The 16,334-nt window shown below is 36.5% G+C and overlaps 1 protein-coding gene across 3 annotated transcripts in view; it reads right to left on the bottom strand.

Annotated features, from left to right (window-relative positions):
* The window catches only part of amotl1 (angiomotin like 1), a 110,778-nt gene that overhangs the window by 22,391 nt on the left and 72,053 nt on the right, over nucleotides 1-16,334 (bottom strand). For all 3 annotated transcript variants that reach the window (XM_059964633.1, XM_059964634.1, XM_059964632.1), the window contains exon 7: nucleotides 13,849-13,994. In XM_059964633.1, coding sequence (XP_059820616.1) covers nucleotides 13,849-13,994 — 146 coding nt within the window. The remainder of the gene's footprint in view (nucleotides 1-13,848; nucleotides 13,995-16,334) is intronic.

Raw genomic sequence — 16,334 nt, 5'->3', positions numbered from 1 at the left:
CGTAGTCTCCTTTATTTAATTGCAACACTGACACCTCTGATCTGCCCTTATCCCTCTCAAATTGTAGATAAAAACTTATCATGTTATGATCACTACTTCCTAATGGCTCCTTTACTTCAAGATCACTTATCTATTCCTGTGCATTACACATCACCAAGTCCAAAATAGCCTCGTTCCTGGTTGGCTCAAGCACAAGCTGTTCCAAAAATACATCCCTTAGACACTCCACAAACTCCCTATCCTGGGGTCCAGCACCTACCTGATTCTCCCAGTTCACCTGCATGTTGAAATCTCCCATAACGACTGCATTACCTTTAGCACATGTCAATGTTAACTCCCTAATCAACTTGTACCCAATATCCACGCTACTGTTTGGGGGCCTGTACACAACACCCGTTAGGGTCTTTTTACCCTTACTGTTCCTCAGCTCAATCCACACAGACTCTACTTCCCCTGTTCCCAAGTCACCTCTTGCTAAGGACTGAATCTCATTCCTCACCAACAGGGCCACCCCACCCCCTCTTCCCATATTTCTGTCTCTACGATAGCACGTATACCCTGGTACACTCAATTCCCAGGCCTGATCCCCTTGCAGCCATGTCTCCGTTATCCCAACAATATCGTAGTTCCCCATTTTCATCTGAGCTTCAAGCTCATCTGTCTTATTTCTGACACTACGCGCATTCAAGTATAGAATTCTTAGCCCATTCCTCCTCTCTTTGCTTAAAACACTGTCTACTGTACCTAACCCAGCTCCTTGAACTTACATCGGGCAAATTGCACCCTGAATTTTGATGACGTTCTCAAGATCACCCAAACCTTGTACACATTTAACCCCATGCACCTTCTGACCAACCCTCTGGATCTGGATCCCTGCCCCCTGCACATCTAGTTTAAACCCCCCCCCGAGCAGCACTGACAAATACTCCTGCAAGAATGTTAGTACCCCTCCGGTTCAGATGTAGACCATCCCTTCGAAACAGATCCCAATGTCCCTGGAACAAAGACCAATTATCCAAAAACCTGAACCCTTCTTTCCTGCACCATGCTCTCAGCCTCGTATTAATGTGCATAATCATTCTATTCTTCGCCTCACTCGCACGTGGCACAGGTAGCAATCCCGAGATTGTCACCCTGGAGGTCCTGCCTTTCAGCTTCACTCCTAACTCCCTGAACTCTCTAAGCAGGACCCCCTCACTCACCTTACCTACATCATTGGTCCCTACATGGACCACTACATCTGGGTCCATGCCCTCACTCTCAAGAATAGCCTGCACCTGACCTGAGATGTCCCGGACCCTGGCACCAGGGAGGGAACATACCATCCGAGACTCCCGATCTGCCCCACAAAATCTCCTATCTGCCCCCCTAACTATAGAGTCCCCTAAAACTATTGCTCTCTTCTCTTCCCTCCTCCCCTTTATAGTTGAGGGTTCAACCTCTGTGCCAGAGGCAGGACCATGACAACTCATTCCTGGTAGGTCATCCCCATCAACAGTATCCAGTACGGTATACTTATTGTTAATGGGAATGGCCGCAGGGGTGCTCTGCTCTCTCTGCCTGCTCCCCCGCCTCTCTGGAGCCTCTCAACCTCTCCCCCGCCCCCCGTCACCCATCTGCCTACTTCTTGGTTTTTTGGTGTGACTACCTCCTGATAACTCCTATCTATCTCTGCCTCCACCTCCCGAATGATCCGTAGTTCATCCAGCTCCTGCTCCAACTCCCTAACTCAGTCTGATAGGAGCTGCAGCTGGACGCACCTTTTGCAGGTGTGATCATCAGGGACAACATTAAGTTCAATTGTAATAAGCAAATACAATCCCTTACTCACTCAATAGCTCTCAATCAGTCTCTGATGTGGCTTGATGAACCTTTATGGTCTGCTGTTTGTCTCCACAGATGTATTGCTTTCACTTGCTGTGTAAATATTAGTGTCTTTTTGAGAATTTTGAACAAGTTTATTTTTCACATCTGCTGGTCACTTTGGTGTACTGACAGGTGATGTGTCACAGTTACGGGTTGTAACTTGTACTCATTGATCCAAATGGTTCCTTTTCAGAGGTGTTCCTCACTCCACCTGGATCTGGTAGGAATGTGAAGCAACTTCCTTTTGCATATATCCTTGCATGGACCACGCACAGGAATCACAGGAATCTCAGATTTGCACTTGATCTCCAGGTTTCAGATTGGTAGGCTTTTCACAGTCCTGTAATGATACTGATTCAGTTTGCCTTTCTCTATCTCCTTAAACAATTTGACTTGTATGCTCCTTTAGGTGTCAACAGGTTTTTGTGCACTGGAAGGTTAGTGCGAATATTTCGACCCATCAGCGCTTAGGTTGGTGACAGGCTACTCTGCAGTGACACACATCTGTAAATCATCAGACATTTGTGGTAGTCCTTTTGTCCATCTTGCACCTTCTTCATGAGGCCCTTCACAACCTTGACCAAACTCTCTGCTAGGCCATTAGATTTTGGGTGATGTGGGCTTGAAGATGCATTTCAAACCACACACCCCACCCAATTATTAGCAAAGGACTCATATTCACTGCTGGAACATTGTTGACCACTGTCTGATACTACTTCTCATGGAACACCATGCCTCGCAAAAATAGTTTTCAGGAAGGTGATGACCACTTTACTGGATGTTGATTGCAGTGTTACAAACTCTGGGTAATCGGAAAATTAGTCTGTTATAACATTGTGACCCTTCCCATTACACTCAAACAAATCCATTTCAACTTTGAATGTCAGTCTGTCTAGTACAGGTTGTAGTGTAAGCAGTTCTGCTTGCTGATTTGGTCTGTAGGAAAGACATACCTTGCATGAAGCCAGTGGTCTGGCTGATGTCCTGGTTCATTCTTGCCCAGTACATCACTTCATGAACTCTTCATTTACATTTCTCTTCACTCAGATGCCCTTCATTATCTTCCAGAGCATTTCCTTGTGTAGTGACACTGGAATCACCAACCTGTTCCCTTTGAAGACCATATCTTCCACCACTGACGGTTTGGCTCTACATGTCCAATACACATTGGTCAGTCCAATACTCCAGATTACACATTGGTCAGTTGTACTTTGTTGCTGGCCATCCTTTCTATATTGTCCTTTTGAGTATTTCCATTGTTTCATCTGCCCCTGCTGCTGTCCTAATCTTCTCTTCTATCAGGAGATACTGGAATGCAGGTGTCAGTCATATCAACATAGGTCTATATATCTACATTAATCACTTGGACACTCTTTTCTTTCTTGTTGACTGCTCAAGACAATGCATCAGCAGCAAATATACATTTTCCCGGTGTGTAAATCATATTCATGCCATATTTCGGCAGCCTTATCAACATGCACTTTACCCTCATGGGACAGTGGTTTGGACATAATGGAGTCCAGTGGTTTATGGTCTGTTTCCACTTTGAAAGCTTGTCCATTGATAAGCTGATGAAACCTTTCACATGCATACGTGCTGGCAAGAAGCTCTTTCTCTATCAGTGCATAATTGGCTTCTGTACTTGTTAAAGCTCTTGACACATAGATCACATGCTGCTGCAGTAGTACTGCTCCAAGGCTGTACTGGGATGCATCAGCCAGGATCTTAGTGCACCTTTCTGGATCATAAAACTTCAGCACAGGCTCTTCAGTTAGGACTCGTTTTCAGCCCCTGGAAACACTCTTCCTGCTCATGAGACCAAATCCATTAATTTCGCTGCTGAAGGAACGATCCAAGTGGTGCTGACACAGTTGACAGTCGAGGGACGAGTTTAACCAGATAAGTCACCGCTTGCAGGAAGTCTCAATGTCTGACAAATTTCTTGGGCAGGCATCATTCCCTCTTCCGATCTCCTATAAAAGTCAGTGTCTTAACACCAAACTCACATTTCACATTATTTAATTTCTAATTGATATTATGTGGCATGTCTAACATCTGTCTCAGTCGTGCATCATGTTGATCCTTGATGGACCCCAAATGATGATGTTATCCATCTTGATCTTGACACCAAGTATGCCCTCAAAGATCATGTGAATGTTTTTATGGTAGACTTCTGGTGCAGACAGGATCCCAAACAGTAACTGAAGAAAGCGTCATCTTCTGTGTTAAAAATACAGTCTTAAACTTGCCTCATCAACCTTTATCTGCCAAAACCCCAGACAATGTGTTGAGTTTGCTAAACCACTTGATGCCTGCAAACCAGGACATGATTTTCTTCCCATGTTGGCAATTTAAAATTCTCTTTCTTGATGGCTTTAGTGAGATCTCTTGGGTGTAGACATATCCACAATGCTCCATTTTTCTTTTGCACAACGACCAGTGAGCTCACCAAATCTGTTGGTACTTCAATTTTCTATATGATATTTATACATTCTATTTTGTGACACCACCTCTGACATCATGTTATGTTTGTTCTTTAACAAAGACAATCTTTGGGTGGGTTAAACATTTATTAAGAAGAGACAGTCATGGCTTCTAGCTCCACACTTTAGCATGCATGCGCAGTTCACCAACAGCCTTCCAGTTCTGTGTGAACTGGCCATATTGCACAGAACTGAAATTCTTTATTATATACACACATAATAATACATCTTCCCTCTTTAAAGCAAACAAACACAATACCATGTCCTCACAAACCTGCAAGAAACAATAATGCTTTCCAACAAAGATATTTGCATTAACTTCAATTGTAACAAGCAAATACAGCCCCCTATTCAATCATCAACTTTCAGTCCGCCTCGGTGGCGGCTTAATGATCCCTTTTGGACTGCTATTTGTTTCCACAGATATCTTGCTTTCACTTGCCAGTGTGCTTTTGAGAACTCTGATCTACATGTTCATTTCTTTCACATCTTCCTGCCAAGATCCTATCTGTTCGCCCGTGATTTTGTTCACGATGCTGTTCATGCTGTGTGACCATAATTCACTCCACATGCCTTATAATGGAGCCCTGGATTACATCCATGTGATCACTAAGTCTTTGCCTAAGTTCTAACTGGGTCTGTCTCAACTCGCAGAGCTCCTCCTGTTGGCTGTGTTATCACAGATAGCAACTCCTCCTGTTGCTGTTTTTCTGACCTTGGAAATTGTGCGGTCTCCCCATCTTCCTTTTTATTTCTCTGTTTCAAAATGAGAGAAAATCATGGAGATATTTTTGATTTCCAGTCTTTAAATGATGAGAGACAGATTTTGTACAACAGCTGCATGATGTGGAAACAAGATTGGCAGCTTCTTCATCATGATCATTCTGTTCAGCACTGGCATTCTGACTGCCAGGCTGTTGTAGGTGGTACGAATGTCTAAGGAAGGTGGAGTTCTTGCGCTTCTTTTGCATAACCTCTCTGGATCTGCATTGGATTCAGTTACGAGTTTCTCGAGTTACATCAGGTAAGCGTTCGAGCTCCTCAAAGACATCTGCGTACCCTTTATTGAGTGTTGCTGGTCAAATTTGGTTTGCTAAGCTACTACAAAAACTCTTTCCACCTTTCACATGCAGTCAGACCTAATATTGGTTATACTCGCTTTTCAACAATCAGTAGTTGTGCCTTTAGATGCTGTCTCTTGTACTTGAAGGTCATTATACAGCCCTCTTTTACTGGTACGTTCTGTCCAGTATAGCCTGCCATTGTTAATTAAATGATAAATCTTGCTCCTTACTTTGAGAGTCTTGTAATCCTCCATGGATAACTGATTTACCTGGGCTTAAGTGTCAAGCTTGAATTACTGTTTCATTCCCAGTTACTGTTTCATCAGCACCAGCAGTCTATAGAGAATCTACAAAGACTTCCATTTCCCCAACAAACTTGTGCTTTTTCTCTTAGTAACCTCAGCTTTGCAGAACCTTGCAAAATGATCTCCCTTACCACAATTATTACAGGACTTTCCATAAGCAGGACACATCTTTGGGATGTGTCTACCTCCACATTTGCTGCATTTACTGTTCCAGCCTATCTCTTTGCTATGCTGTTGCTTTGGGAAATGCCTTGTGCTCTGCTCCAATTTTCACAGCATGTACTGTTGTTTCTGCTCTCTGCTGCCTTACACATATTCACTGCCTTTTCTAGTATCAAATCTTCTTCACGGTGCAAGCCTTCTCTGAACACAATACCTGGGATTCCACAAACTATTTTGCCTGAGTAGTGAGTCTCTCAAATCTCCAAACTCACAGTACTTACTCAGTGTGTGAAGTTCAGTTTAGTATTGATCAAAACTAACACCTTGTTTCTGGTCACAGGAGAAGAACATGTATCTCTCAAACTTAACATTTTTAGTTGGGAAAAAATACACCTCAAGTTTTGTCATTGGAGTGTTCAAGGTCAAGGCTGTCTCATCAATTTGGAAGTTGTTATAGATATCTAAATCATCTTCGCTAATTACGTGTAGAAAGATAGACACTTTCAATTTTTCCTCCATGCCTCCGGCTCTACTCACCACTAAATACATATTGAATCGCTGTTTGAAGCATTCCCAGTTATCAGCTATATTGCCGGTAATCTTGCATAGCTGTGGGAAGACTCAGATTATCCACTGAGTGTAGAGAAAGCAGAGCAGTGGGCTAAGCACAAATCCTTGAGGTGCACCCATGTTGATTGTCAGCGAGCAGGCATTATTACCAATCTGCACTGACTGTGGTCTCCTGATGAGGAAGCCAATGAACCAGTTACAGAAGAGGTACAGAGACCCAGGTTTTGAAGCTTGTTGATTAGTAATGATTAACCTGTAATCTATAAACAGCAGCCTGTCTGTTGTCCATGTGGTTCAAGGCCAAGTGAACAGCTGTAAAAGGAACATAAAAAATATTTCTAAAATGTATACATGACAGTAATTTCATGCAAGCATGCTCTGTTTTGTACTTTACATGTGGGTTCATTTCCAAGATGATTGACACAAATTTCAAAGGAAAATTTACAATGGGATTTTTAATGTTCCCATGTTAAACTACTGGATTAAAAAGTTAGAATAATGGCAAGTGCTCTCATTTAAAGCACTAACTGTATTTCAGGGAAAAGCAGAGGAGCTTGGGAGGTTCTGGCAAGCAGTTAAGCTGGCAATGGACAACTTGCTTTGATCTGTACTTTTTACCCTTTGCTAAGGAAGTTCTTTGAATTATGACTGGTCTACTTGTTAAAAGACTATGAAGTTGGGATGGCAAGAACAGTTATACTTTGTAAACAGGATATGGTGGCAAAAGTTTAAATTGTCTCAACTTAGTTCCCAGTAGGACTGATCAAAACACAGCATTTTGCACCACTAAATTTGAAATGGTTGCCTCATTCAGAGACACCACAAGGGTTAGAATGAGCTCAGTCTTGGCACAGCCTCAAGAGGAGAGCACAGCAAGTATTTCAAAGACAACCTCAAGGAAAGCATGAAGTAATGTAGTGATAAAGTTATTCAATTATTGGAAGCTCACCCAGCGCTGCTCTAGATGGACTAAGAATATGCTACAAACAGCCAGCACTTTGAAACCACACAATGGCAACAGGAAATGGAAAACTGGGAAAGGCAGAAACATTGTGGCACCTCCAGTGTGAAGCCAAGCCCCTGTCCATCCCACGTCTTCGGGTTGCCGTAGACTAGGATACTGCCAGAGTGAACTATTCCAGTAAAATATTCCTTACTACACAATCACAAGCTATCACTTTAACAGTAAAAAACACATCTGGGATGTAAAAAGAATCCCACTCTTGTGTCAAGACTCTTTGGATGTTGAAATTTTATAAATTCAGATTATAGTTTGATTCTATGCTTCGTATGAAAAATGTAAGTGTTTAAATTCTTACACAATCTTCATACACCTTAATGGACATGCAGAAACACATCTTTAAAAAAAGGGATTGCCTTTGAAAATATTTTAACCATACATTTCAAATGTGTTCAATCGCTGATGCCTGAGGGAAAAGTAAATGGGCTTTCAAAAAGTCGCTACGTAGTAAACTTCAGCTTTATTTTCTGTAAGGAATGATTTGAATAAAAGTGGACACAAAGGTGGATCAGCTAAGATAAATAACATACATTCATGAAGAACCAGGAATACGAATAACTGAGGGGCGTCACATGATGACGTAGGGTCGAGACGTTGGGAATCCAGCTCCCTTGTAAAAAGTAATGAAATAGGGTTTAAATGAAGAAGAGTTAACAAATATCTACTAGAAACTATTTATAAGTAACTCAGGATTATCTTTTGATATGGCTCCTAAACCGAAACAGAAGAAAGCTACTACTTTGAAGACTGCACAAATTGGCGGAGAAAAAGGCCTAACCGTTTCGGTGAAGCCTTGGACTCAAGTTGGATCTCCTCCTGGCGAAGTGCATGGCACTTCTGATGATGCAGGACCGGAAGTTGCAGCAATGTCGGCGGTCTCCAAGAAGAAACGGCAAGAACAACGCATGCGTGAAAGTATGCATGAACAGATATTAACAAAATTACATATCCCAACTACGGTTGGAAGTGAATCGGACGTGGAATCAGACTCTTTGGGAAATTCAGAGTAAGAAGAAGAGGAAAAGAAGGAAGAGATTAAAGGAGACATAAAAGATATCCTGATATATATTATGAATGAATTAAAAGCTATAAGAAGGATACTGAATAAACTCGATAATGTGGTGGAAAAACAAAAGAAGATGGATAATAAAGTTAAAGAGATGGAAGTAAAAGTGGAAGAAAACACTGAAAGAATAGATAAGATAGAAGACAGTAATCTTGCCTGGACAATAGAAAGAAAACTGATGTTGAAAAAAATAGATGCGCTTGAAAACTCTAGTAGACGAAATAATATCAAAATTGTTGGTCTTATGGAAGGTACAGAGGGAGAAAATCCAATAAAATTCTTTCAAGAATGGATTCCGAAAATGTTAGAGATGAAAGAAGGAAGCCAAGTAATTGAAATTGAAAGAGCACACAGAGCTTTAAGACCAAGACCTCAACAAGATCAAAATCCAAGATCAATTTTGATAAAATGTTTAAGGTACCAAGATAAAGAAATAATCTTGAAGGCAGCTATTCAAGGTGCTAAAAAGAGAAATGATACATTGATAATAGGAGGGAAAAGAGTTTTTTTTTATCCAGACATAAATTACGATCTTCTGAAGAGGCAGAAGGAATTTAATCCAATGAAAAAATCTTTATGGGAAAAGGGCTATAAATTTTTATTGAGCTATCCAGCAAAATTGATAATTTTCCTGGATAACGAAGAAAGAAGATTTTTTGTTGACGACCGGAAAGCGGAGGAATTTGTACAAGAATTACCTGATGTCCACGAAGAAGTAAAGAATTATAGAAATGAAATGGACTAATGATGAAGACTGAAATAAAGTTGGACTTGATGGACATTTATATTAAAAAAATAGTTGAGGAGTATTAATTGGGAGTAGAGACATTAATTATTTTTTTTCTTCACTAATATATTTTCTTTTTTTTTTGAGGGGGAGCTGGAAGAGTTCCTGATCGATGGCTGCGAGTTTCACATGTACAATCATGGTGATTGCCATGACCCATAAAATGGGGGGGGGGGTAATGTTGTGTTCTTTTTATTCGCAACATTAGTGGGGGGGTATTTTGTTGTTTTTCTTATATATTAGTTATCTTCTACTTTTCTTCTTTTTGCCTGGATGGGTGGGGAGAAACTCATAGCAACATGGAGAATTTTAAAGAGTTCCCAAGGTATTATGAATGATTAATTTACTTATTTTTTTAAGTTTTAATGTTAATGGAATTAATGGACTTGTGAAAAGAAAAAGAGTTTTAACATATATTAAGAAAATGAAAGGACATATAGCTTTTGTACAAGAAACACATTTAACAGAAACAGAACTTAAGAAATTAAAGAGAAATTGGGTTGAAAATGTCATTGCAGCTTTATTTAATTCAAAATCGAGAGGAGTTGCAATTTTGGTTAATAAATCTTTACCAATTAAAATACAAAATGTAATAATTGATTCTGGGGGGAGATATGTGATTATACATTGTCAATTTTGTTCAGAATTATGGACTTTTATGAACATTTATACACCAAATGAAAATGATGCAAAATTCATACAAGTTTTTTTGAACTTGGCTGATGCGCAAAATAAAATATTAATAGGTGGAGATTTTAATTTTTGTTTAGATCCAGTTTTGGATAGGTCAAGTAAAATTGCTACAAAACCAAAAGTATTAAAACTAACTTTATCATTAATGAAAGATTTAAACCTGATTGATATATGGAGGAAAATTAATCCAAGAGAAAGAGATTATTCATTTTATTCAAATAGACATAAAACTTACTCAAGGATTGATTTTTTTTATTATCAAATATTCAAGATAGAGTGAAAAGTGTGGAAAATAAAGCAAGAATACTGTCAGATCATTCCCCCTTGATAATGACAATGATAATGATGGATAAGGAGGAATCGATTTATAGATGGAGATTTAATTCAATTTTATTAAAATGTCAAGATTTTTGTGATTTTATGAAAAAACAGAATTTTTTTTGGCTACAAATTTACATTCAGTGGAGGATAAAATTGTATTATGGGAAGCGATGGAAGCATATTTAAGGGGTCAGATTATAAGTTATACATCTAAAATTAAGAAGGAATACATGGCAGAAATAGATCAATTGGAAAAAGATATCATAAAGTTAGAAAAAGAATCTCAAAGATATATGACAGAAGAAAAACGAAGACAACTTGTTAATAAAAAACTACAATATAATACACTCCAGACATATCGTACAGAAAAAGTAATTATGAGAACTAAACAGAAATATTACGAATTAGGTGAAAGATCACATAAAATTCTTGCTTGGCAGTTGAAAACAGAACAGGCTTCTAAAACAAAAATGCAATTAGAACAAGTGTAAATAAGGTTACTTATAAACCTTTAGAAATTAATGAAACTTTTAAAAAATTTTATACTGAACAATATCAATCAGAATCACAAAATAAGATTGCTGAGATATATAAATTTTTATCACAAATAACCCTTCCAAAATTAAATTTGGAAGAACAGAAAGGATTAGATAGGCCCTTTACATTAAAAGAGGTTGAAAAAGCTTTAGGATCACTTCAGAGTAATAAATCCCCAGGAGAAGATGGTTTTCCTCCTGAATTTTATATAAAAAATTTAAAGATTGATTAATGCCTCCTTTTATGGAATTAATATACCAAGTGGAAAGAATGCATAAACTCCCACAATCTTTTTTAACAGCGATCATAACAGTATTGCCAAAAAAAGATAGAGATCCTTAAAACCAACATCATATAGGCCTATTTCTTTGTTGAATACAGATTATAAAATAATAGCAAAAATTTTATCTAATAGAATATCTTAATATTTACCAAAATTTATACATAGGATCAAACAGGTTTTATTAAAAACAGACAATCAATGGACAATATAACCCAGTTAGTTAGTATAATTCATTTGGCACAAAAAAGAGAGGAAATGAGTGTGGCAGTTGCTTTGGATGCAGAAAAAGCATTTGATAGATTGGAATGGGATTTTTTATTTAAGGTATTGGAAAAATATGAGTTAGGAAAATCTTTTATACAATGGATTAAAACCTTAAATACTAATCCTCAAACTAAAGTAGTTACAAATGGTCAGATTTCAACACTATTTTGCTTAATGGGGTCAACCAGACAAGGCTGCCCATTACCACCTGCTTTATTTGTATTGGCAATAGAACTATTAGCTGAATTAATTAGACCAGATTCAGACATTGGGGGCTTTAGAGTTAATCAAGAAGAATATAAGATTAATTTATTTGCTGATGATGTTTTGATTTATTTAACAAACCCATTGCAATCTTTGCAAAGATTATCTTTTAGATTGGAAGAATATGGAAAAGTATCAGGGTATAAAGTAAATTGGGATAAAAGTGAAATTTTACTCCTTACCAAAGGAAATTATAATCAATGTCGATTAGTAACTCAATTTCGATGGTCAATAAATGGGATAAAATATTTAGGTATTAGAGTTGAGAATGATGTAAAAAATTCATATAAACAAAATTATTTGCCATTATTAAAAAAAGAGGATCTTGATAAATGGATGATGTTACCAATAACATTAATAGGTGGAGTTAATGCTGTAAAAATGATTATATTTCCGAGATTGCAATATTTATTTCAAACTTTACCAATACAATTACCTCAGATGTTTTTTCAAGAACCGAATAAATATGTAAGGACATTTCTTTGGAAAGGAAAGATGTCAAGAATATCATTGGAAAAATTGACATGTAAATTTGATTTAGGAGGGTTACAACTTCCAAATTTTAAGAGTTATTATAAAGCAAATCAACTTAGATTTATTGCGTCTTTTTTTGATGAAGAAAAACCGGCATGGATTAGAATAGAATTAGATAAGATAGGAGAAAATATACCAGAAGATTTTATATATAAATGGGTATCTAAATGGATATGGGAAAAAAAGAATCTCCTATATTAAGACACTTGATTGATTTATGGAATAAGGTAAATATGGAGGATGAAATAAAGAAATCTTCATTAGCAAAAAGAACTTTAATTCAAAATAGGCTTATTCCTTTTACAATGGATAATAAACTTTTACATAATTGGTTCCAAAAGGGGATTAAATATATAGGTGATTGTTTTGAAGGAGGTATATTGATGTCGTTTGATTAATTAAAAAATAAATATAAAATATCAAATAACACTCTTTTCTGTTATTTTCAATTAAAGGCTTATTTACGAGGAAAGCTGGGTCAAACAATGTTGATGCCAAAATCTAGTGAGTTAGAAATATTAATTCGAAAAGGAAAAATTAAAAAATTTACATCTTGTATGTATAATTTGATTCAAAAACAGACAATTAAATCAGGAATTCATAAATCAAGACAAAAATGGGAATTTGATTCAAATGTTAAAATTGATGGAAAAAACTGGTCAAGATTATGTTCTGATAGTATGAGAAATACAATAAATGTTCAACAGATTAATACAATATAATTTTTTACATCAATTATATATAACACCACAGAAAATAAACAGATTAAATTCAAATATGTCTGATCAATGTTTTTGATGTAATCAAGAAATTGGTACTTTTTTACATTCTACTTGGTCTTGTTTTAAAATTCAACCATTTTGGATAAATCTAAGACTTTTATTGGAACAAATTACTGGAGTACAACTCCCACATAGTCCAGTATTATTTTTATTAGGAGTCATTGAAGGGACAATACCGAAACTTAAATTGAATAAGTATCAGAAAAAATTTATGAAAATTGCATTGGCAGTAGCCAAAAAAGTTATCGCAGTTACTTGGAAATCTGATTTATATTTAACTATGGATCATTGGAGTAATGAAATACATAGTTGTATTCCACTTGAAAAAATTACATACAATCTAAGAAATGAATATGATATATTTTTGAAAATTTGGCTCCCATACCTACAAAAGATAGGATTAAATACATAGGTCCTTTGAAGATAAAATTATAAAGTAATTGGGGAAAGTAAAAATAAATATTAAAATTATTTTGAACTCCATGGAGCATGTGGGGATCCTCCGATATCCAGGCAATCTTTCTCTCTTTTTTTTCCTTCTTTAGATAAGGGTTGGGGGGGGGGGAGGGTTAATATTATTTTTCTCACCATTTATCATCACATTTATTCTTTGTAATTTTCTAAATTTAATAAATAAATAAATACAAGGAATACAAATAACTGAAATCTAACATTTTTGTTCTCAGTTTTGTTTTGACACGCCATTTTCACAGCACTACACAAATCTGTAAAAGTAGCAAATCTGTTTGATGTATACCAAATACCAACTGTGTTGGACCTGGCTCTCACCAAGGTGCACAATCAAATCAAACTAAATGATACTCAACATTGTGGTTATCAGCTCACCTCCTCCTCCAATCTGACCACTTTGGCCTGGGCATTGTTCAGTGCCTGTTCCAAGACCTCAATACGTTTTCTCTGATCCTCATTGGTTGAATGCACTGTGGCTAGCTCGATTTCCAGCTTTTCCTTCTCCTTCAAATACTCCTTGTCTACATTAAAAATGGAGAACAAGGTAAGCTCTGTGAAGCAGGTTTTCTGTTTGCTGGGATCAAGCCAGGCAGACTCAGGTAGAAAGGAAAGCGTAGCTCATATTTCTTATTTGAAAATCTTTGCAGTTAAAGCTATATTCAATGAATTAGATGGTAGATATTTAATATTCAGAGGCACTTGATTTTGGTTATATCAGCAACCAAATAGGAAAAAAAGATACCAAAAATTTTCAAGAAAGCAAAATGCAGTTTAGTCTGTAAAATTAATTCTCGTATCCTTAGTACCAAAGAAAATCCATATGCTGTTATGTTTGTAATTTACAATGATGGATGTTCACATATATTATGGAATTAGGGCTGATGTTGGACGGGGAAAACATTAATTAATGGGAACAATTAAGCTGGTGAAATTCATTGTTGCCCACTTTTCTTCTTATTCCAAATGGATTATTGATTTGCCTGTATCAAGTAATCAAAATGAAAAATCTGCAGGATAACCTGAATCTCTCAGAAACAGATCAAAGCTTCACCTACAGTTAGTCTCTTTGAAATGCAATGAAATGCAGCAAAAGGTACCATTGAACTTGAGCAACAAAAAGAAATTATAAATTCTCAGCATGCCATGTATAAATGGAAGCAGCATCAAATTTTCATTTCAGTAACATTTCATAAGAAAGTTCAGGTCACTGAGCTAAAACATTACACTCCTTCTTCTCCCTTCTAATTTCCTCAGCAGCTCAGCAGTTTCTGTTCTATTTCAGATTTCCAATATTTGTTTTATAACTTAAATAATTTTACTGTTTCTTTTTTATAAATAATAGTGCAAAGTGTGCCACATTACCAAACATGATTAGTTTTAAGAAATGCAAAAAGGCTATTTTAAAATAAATTGAACCTTGATTTGCCAAGGCTAGTAAAAGTGGTAGTTTCGGTAAGCATTTTGGGATATTCTCAATACTCGAGCACTGCTGTAGGTCTTAACCTGCTCAATCAGACAATGAGAATGATACCAACTAATCCAAACTCTTACTCTGAATGAAATGAAAGTTTATTTTTTTTAAAAAAAGCTTTATTTGCTAACTTAAGTTATTGTAGCATAAAAGTTCTAATAAGTCACAAATCAGTTTTAAAATATCCATAATCCCACAACCATTAACTCATTGTTTTACTTCTTAATTTTCCTGCAAAATTAATGTTTACAAGAGTTTCGGCTAACATTCCAAGTCATCACACCAATGATAAGATTTAAAGAAAACATGTAAAAATATTTTTGTTGAGATAAAAATTGCAGACAAGGTAACATTTTAGGGCATTAATTGTCAAAATAGAAAAGGTTAAGAATTTTTTCACAGATTTATCTTGATTAATTTAGATAAGTTCTAGTAGCCTAGTGGTTCCAGTGTAATTTTAGAGCATAATTAGCAGCAAATAGTTTTGGACACATGGACACATGTGTTTTCAAATAAAGATGGTATTAATTTGTGATAGTTTGAAAAAACAAAGAAAATTATTGAATATAGAGCATAGCTTTTCAAAAGCATAAATCAAGTGTATGAATCCATTACTTAAGAGATCTGCAGTTCTGAAAACAAATTATTAGAAATATAGATTGAGTGGAAATGAATTTACAATTTGTTAGAATTGCTAATCATAGCTCTTCCAATTAGTTGACACAAGAATAGGCAACAAATAAAATTTACTTAATTTCTGTCTTTAATGGATGACTGTGAGACCACAGTCTGTGGTTCTACACACGAGGAGGAAATATTATCCTAGCATCAACTCTTTGATGCCCTTTTGAGAATTCTGCCATGTGTTACTAAAATCACCAACATGCTTCTAATCTTCATTGAGAATGAGCACAATCTGCTTAACCTCTCATTTTAGAACAAGCCCAGAAATTAATCTGGTGAAATCTTGTTGCACTCTATCATTAACACAACCGTTCTTTGATATGGAGATGAGATCCATGCACTGTCTTCAAAGGACAGTCTCAGAAAAGCCCTTGTAAATTGTGGTGATATGTCTGACCTTACTCTTATACTTAAACACTCATACCATTTGCCTTCCATTGCTAGCACGACTTGTATGATAGCTCTCAGCAATTTGTGTACAAGGATACTCATCTCTTTGACTACTTTTAATCTCTTCATTAAAAAATATACCCTCCTACTTTAAAAAAAAAATCAGTGGATGACAACCCATCTTTCTGCATATTATAATATTCCCTATGCCAAGTCTGAGATCACTCACTTAGCCTGTCTTCCGCAAAGCATTTTCCTCATAACTCACATTGCCACCTAGTTTCACGTCATTGGTAATTTGATTTAATATTTGCCT

The sequence above is a fragment of the Hypanus sabinus genome, chromosome 3 (genome assembly GCF_030144855.1).
Source record: "Hypanus sabinus isolate sHypSab1 chromosome 3, sHypSab1.hap1, whole genome shotgun sequence".
NCBI classification, from domain to species: Eukaryota; Metazoa; Chordata; class Chondrichthyes; order Myliobatiformes; family Dasyatidae; genus Hypanus; species Hypanus sabinus.
The sequence above is the reverse complement of the archived record's forward strand: the minus strand, read 5'-3'. Positions and strand labels throughout refer to the sequence as shown.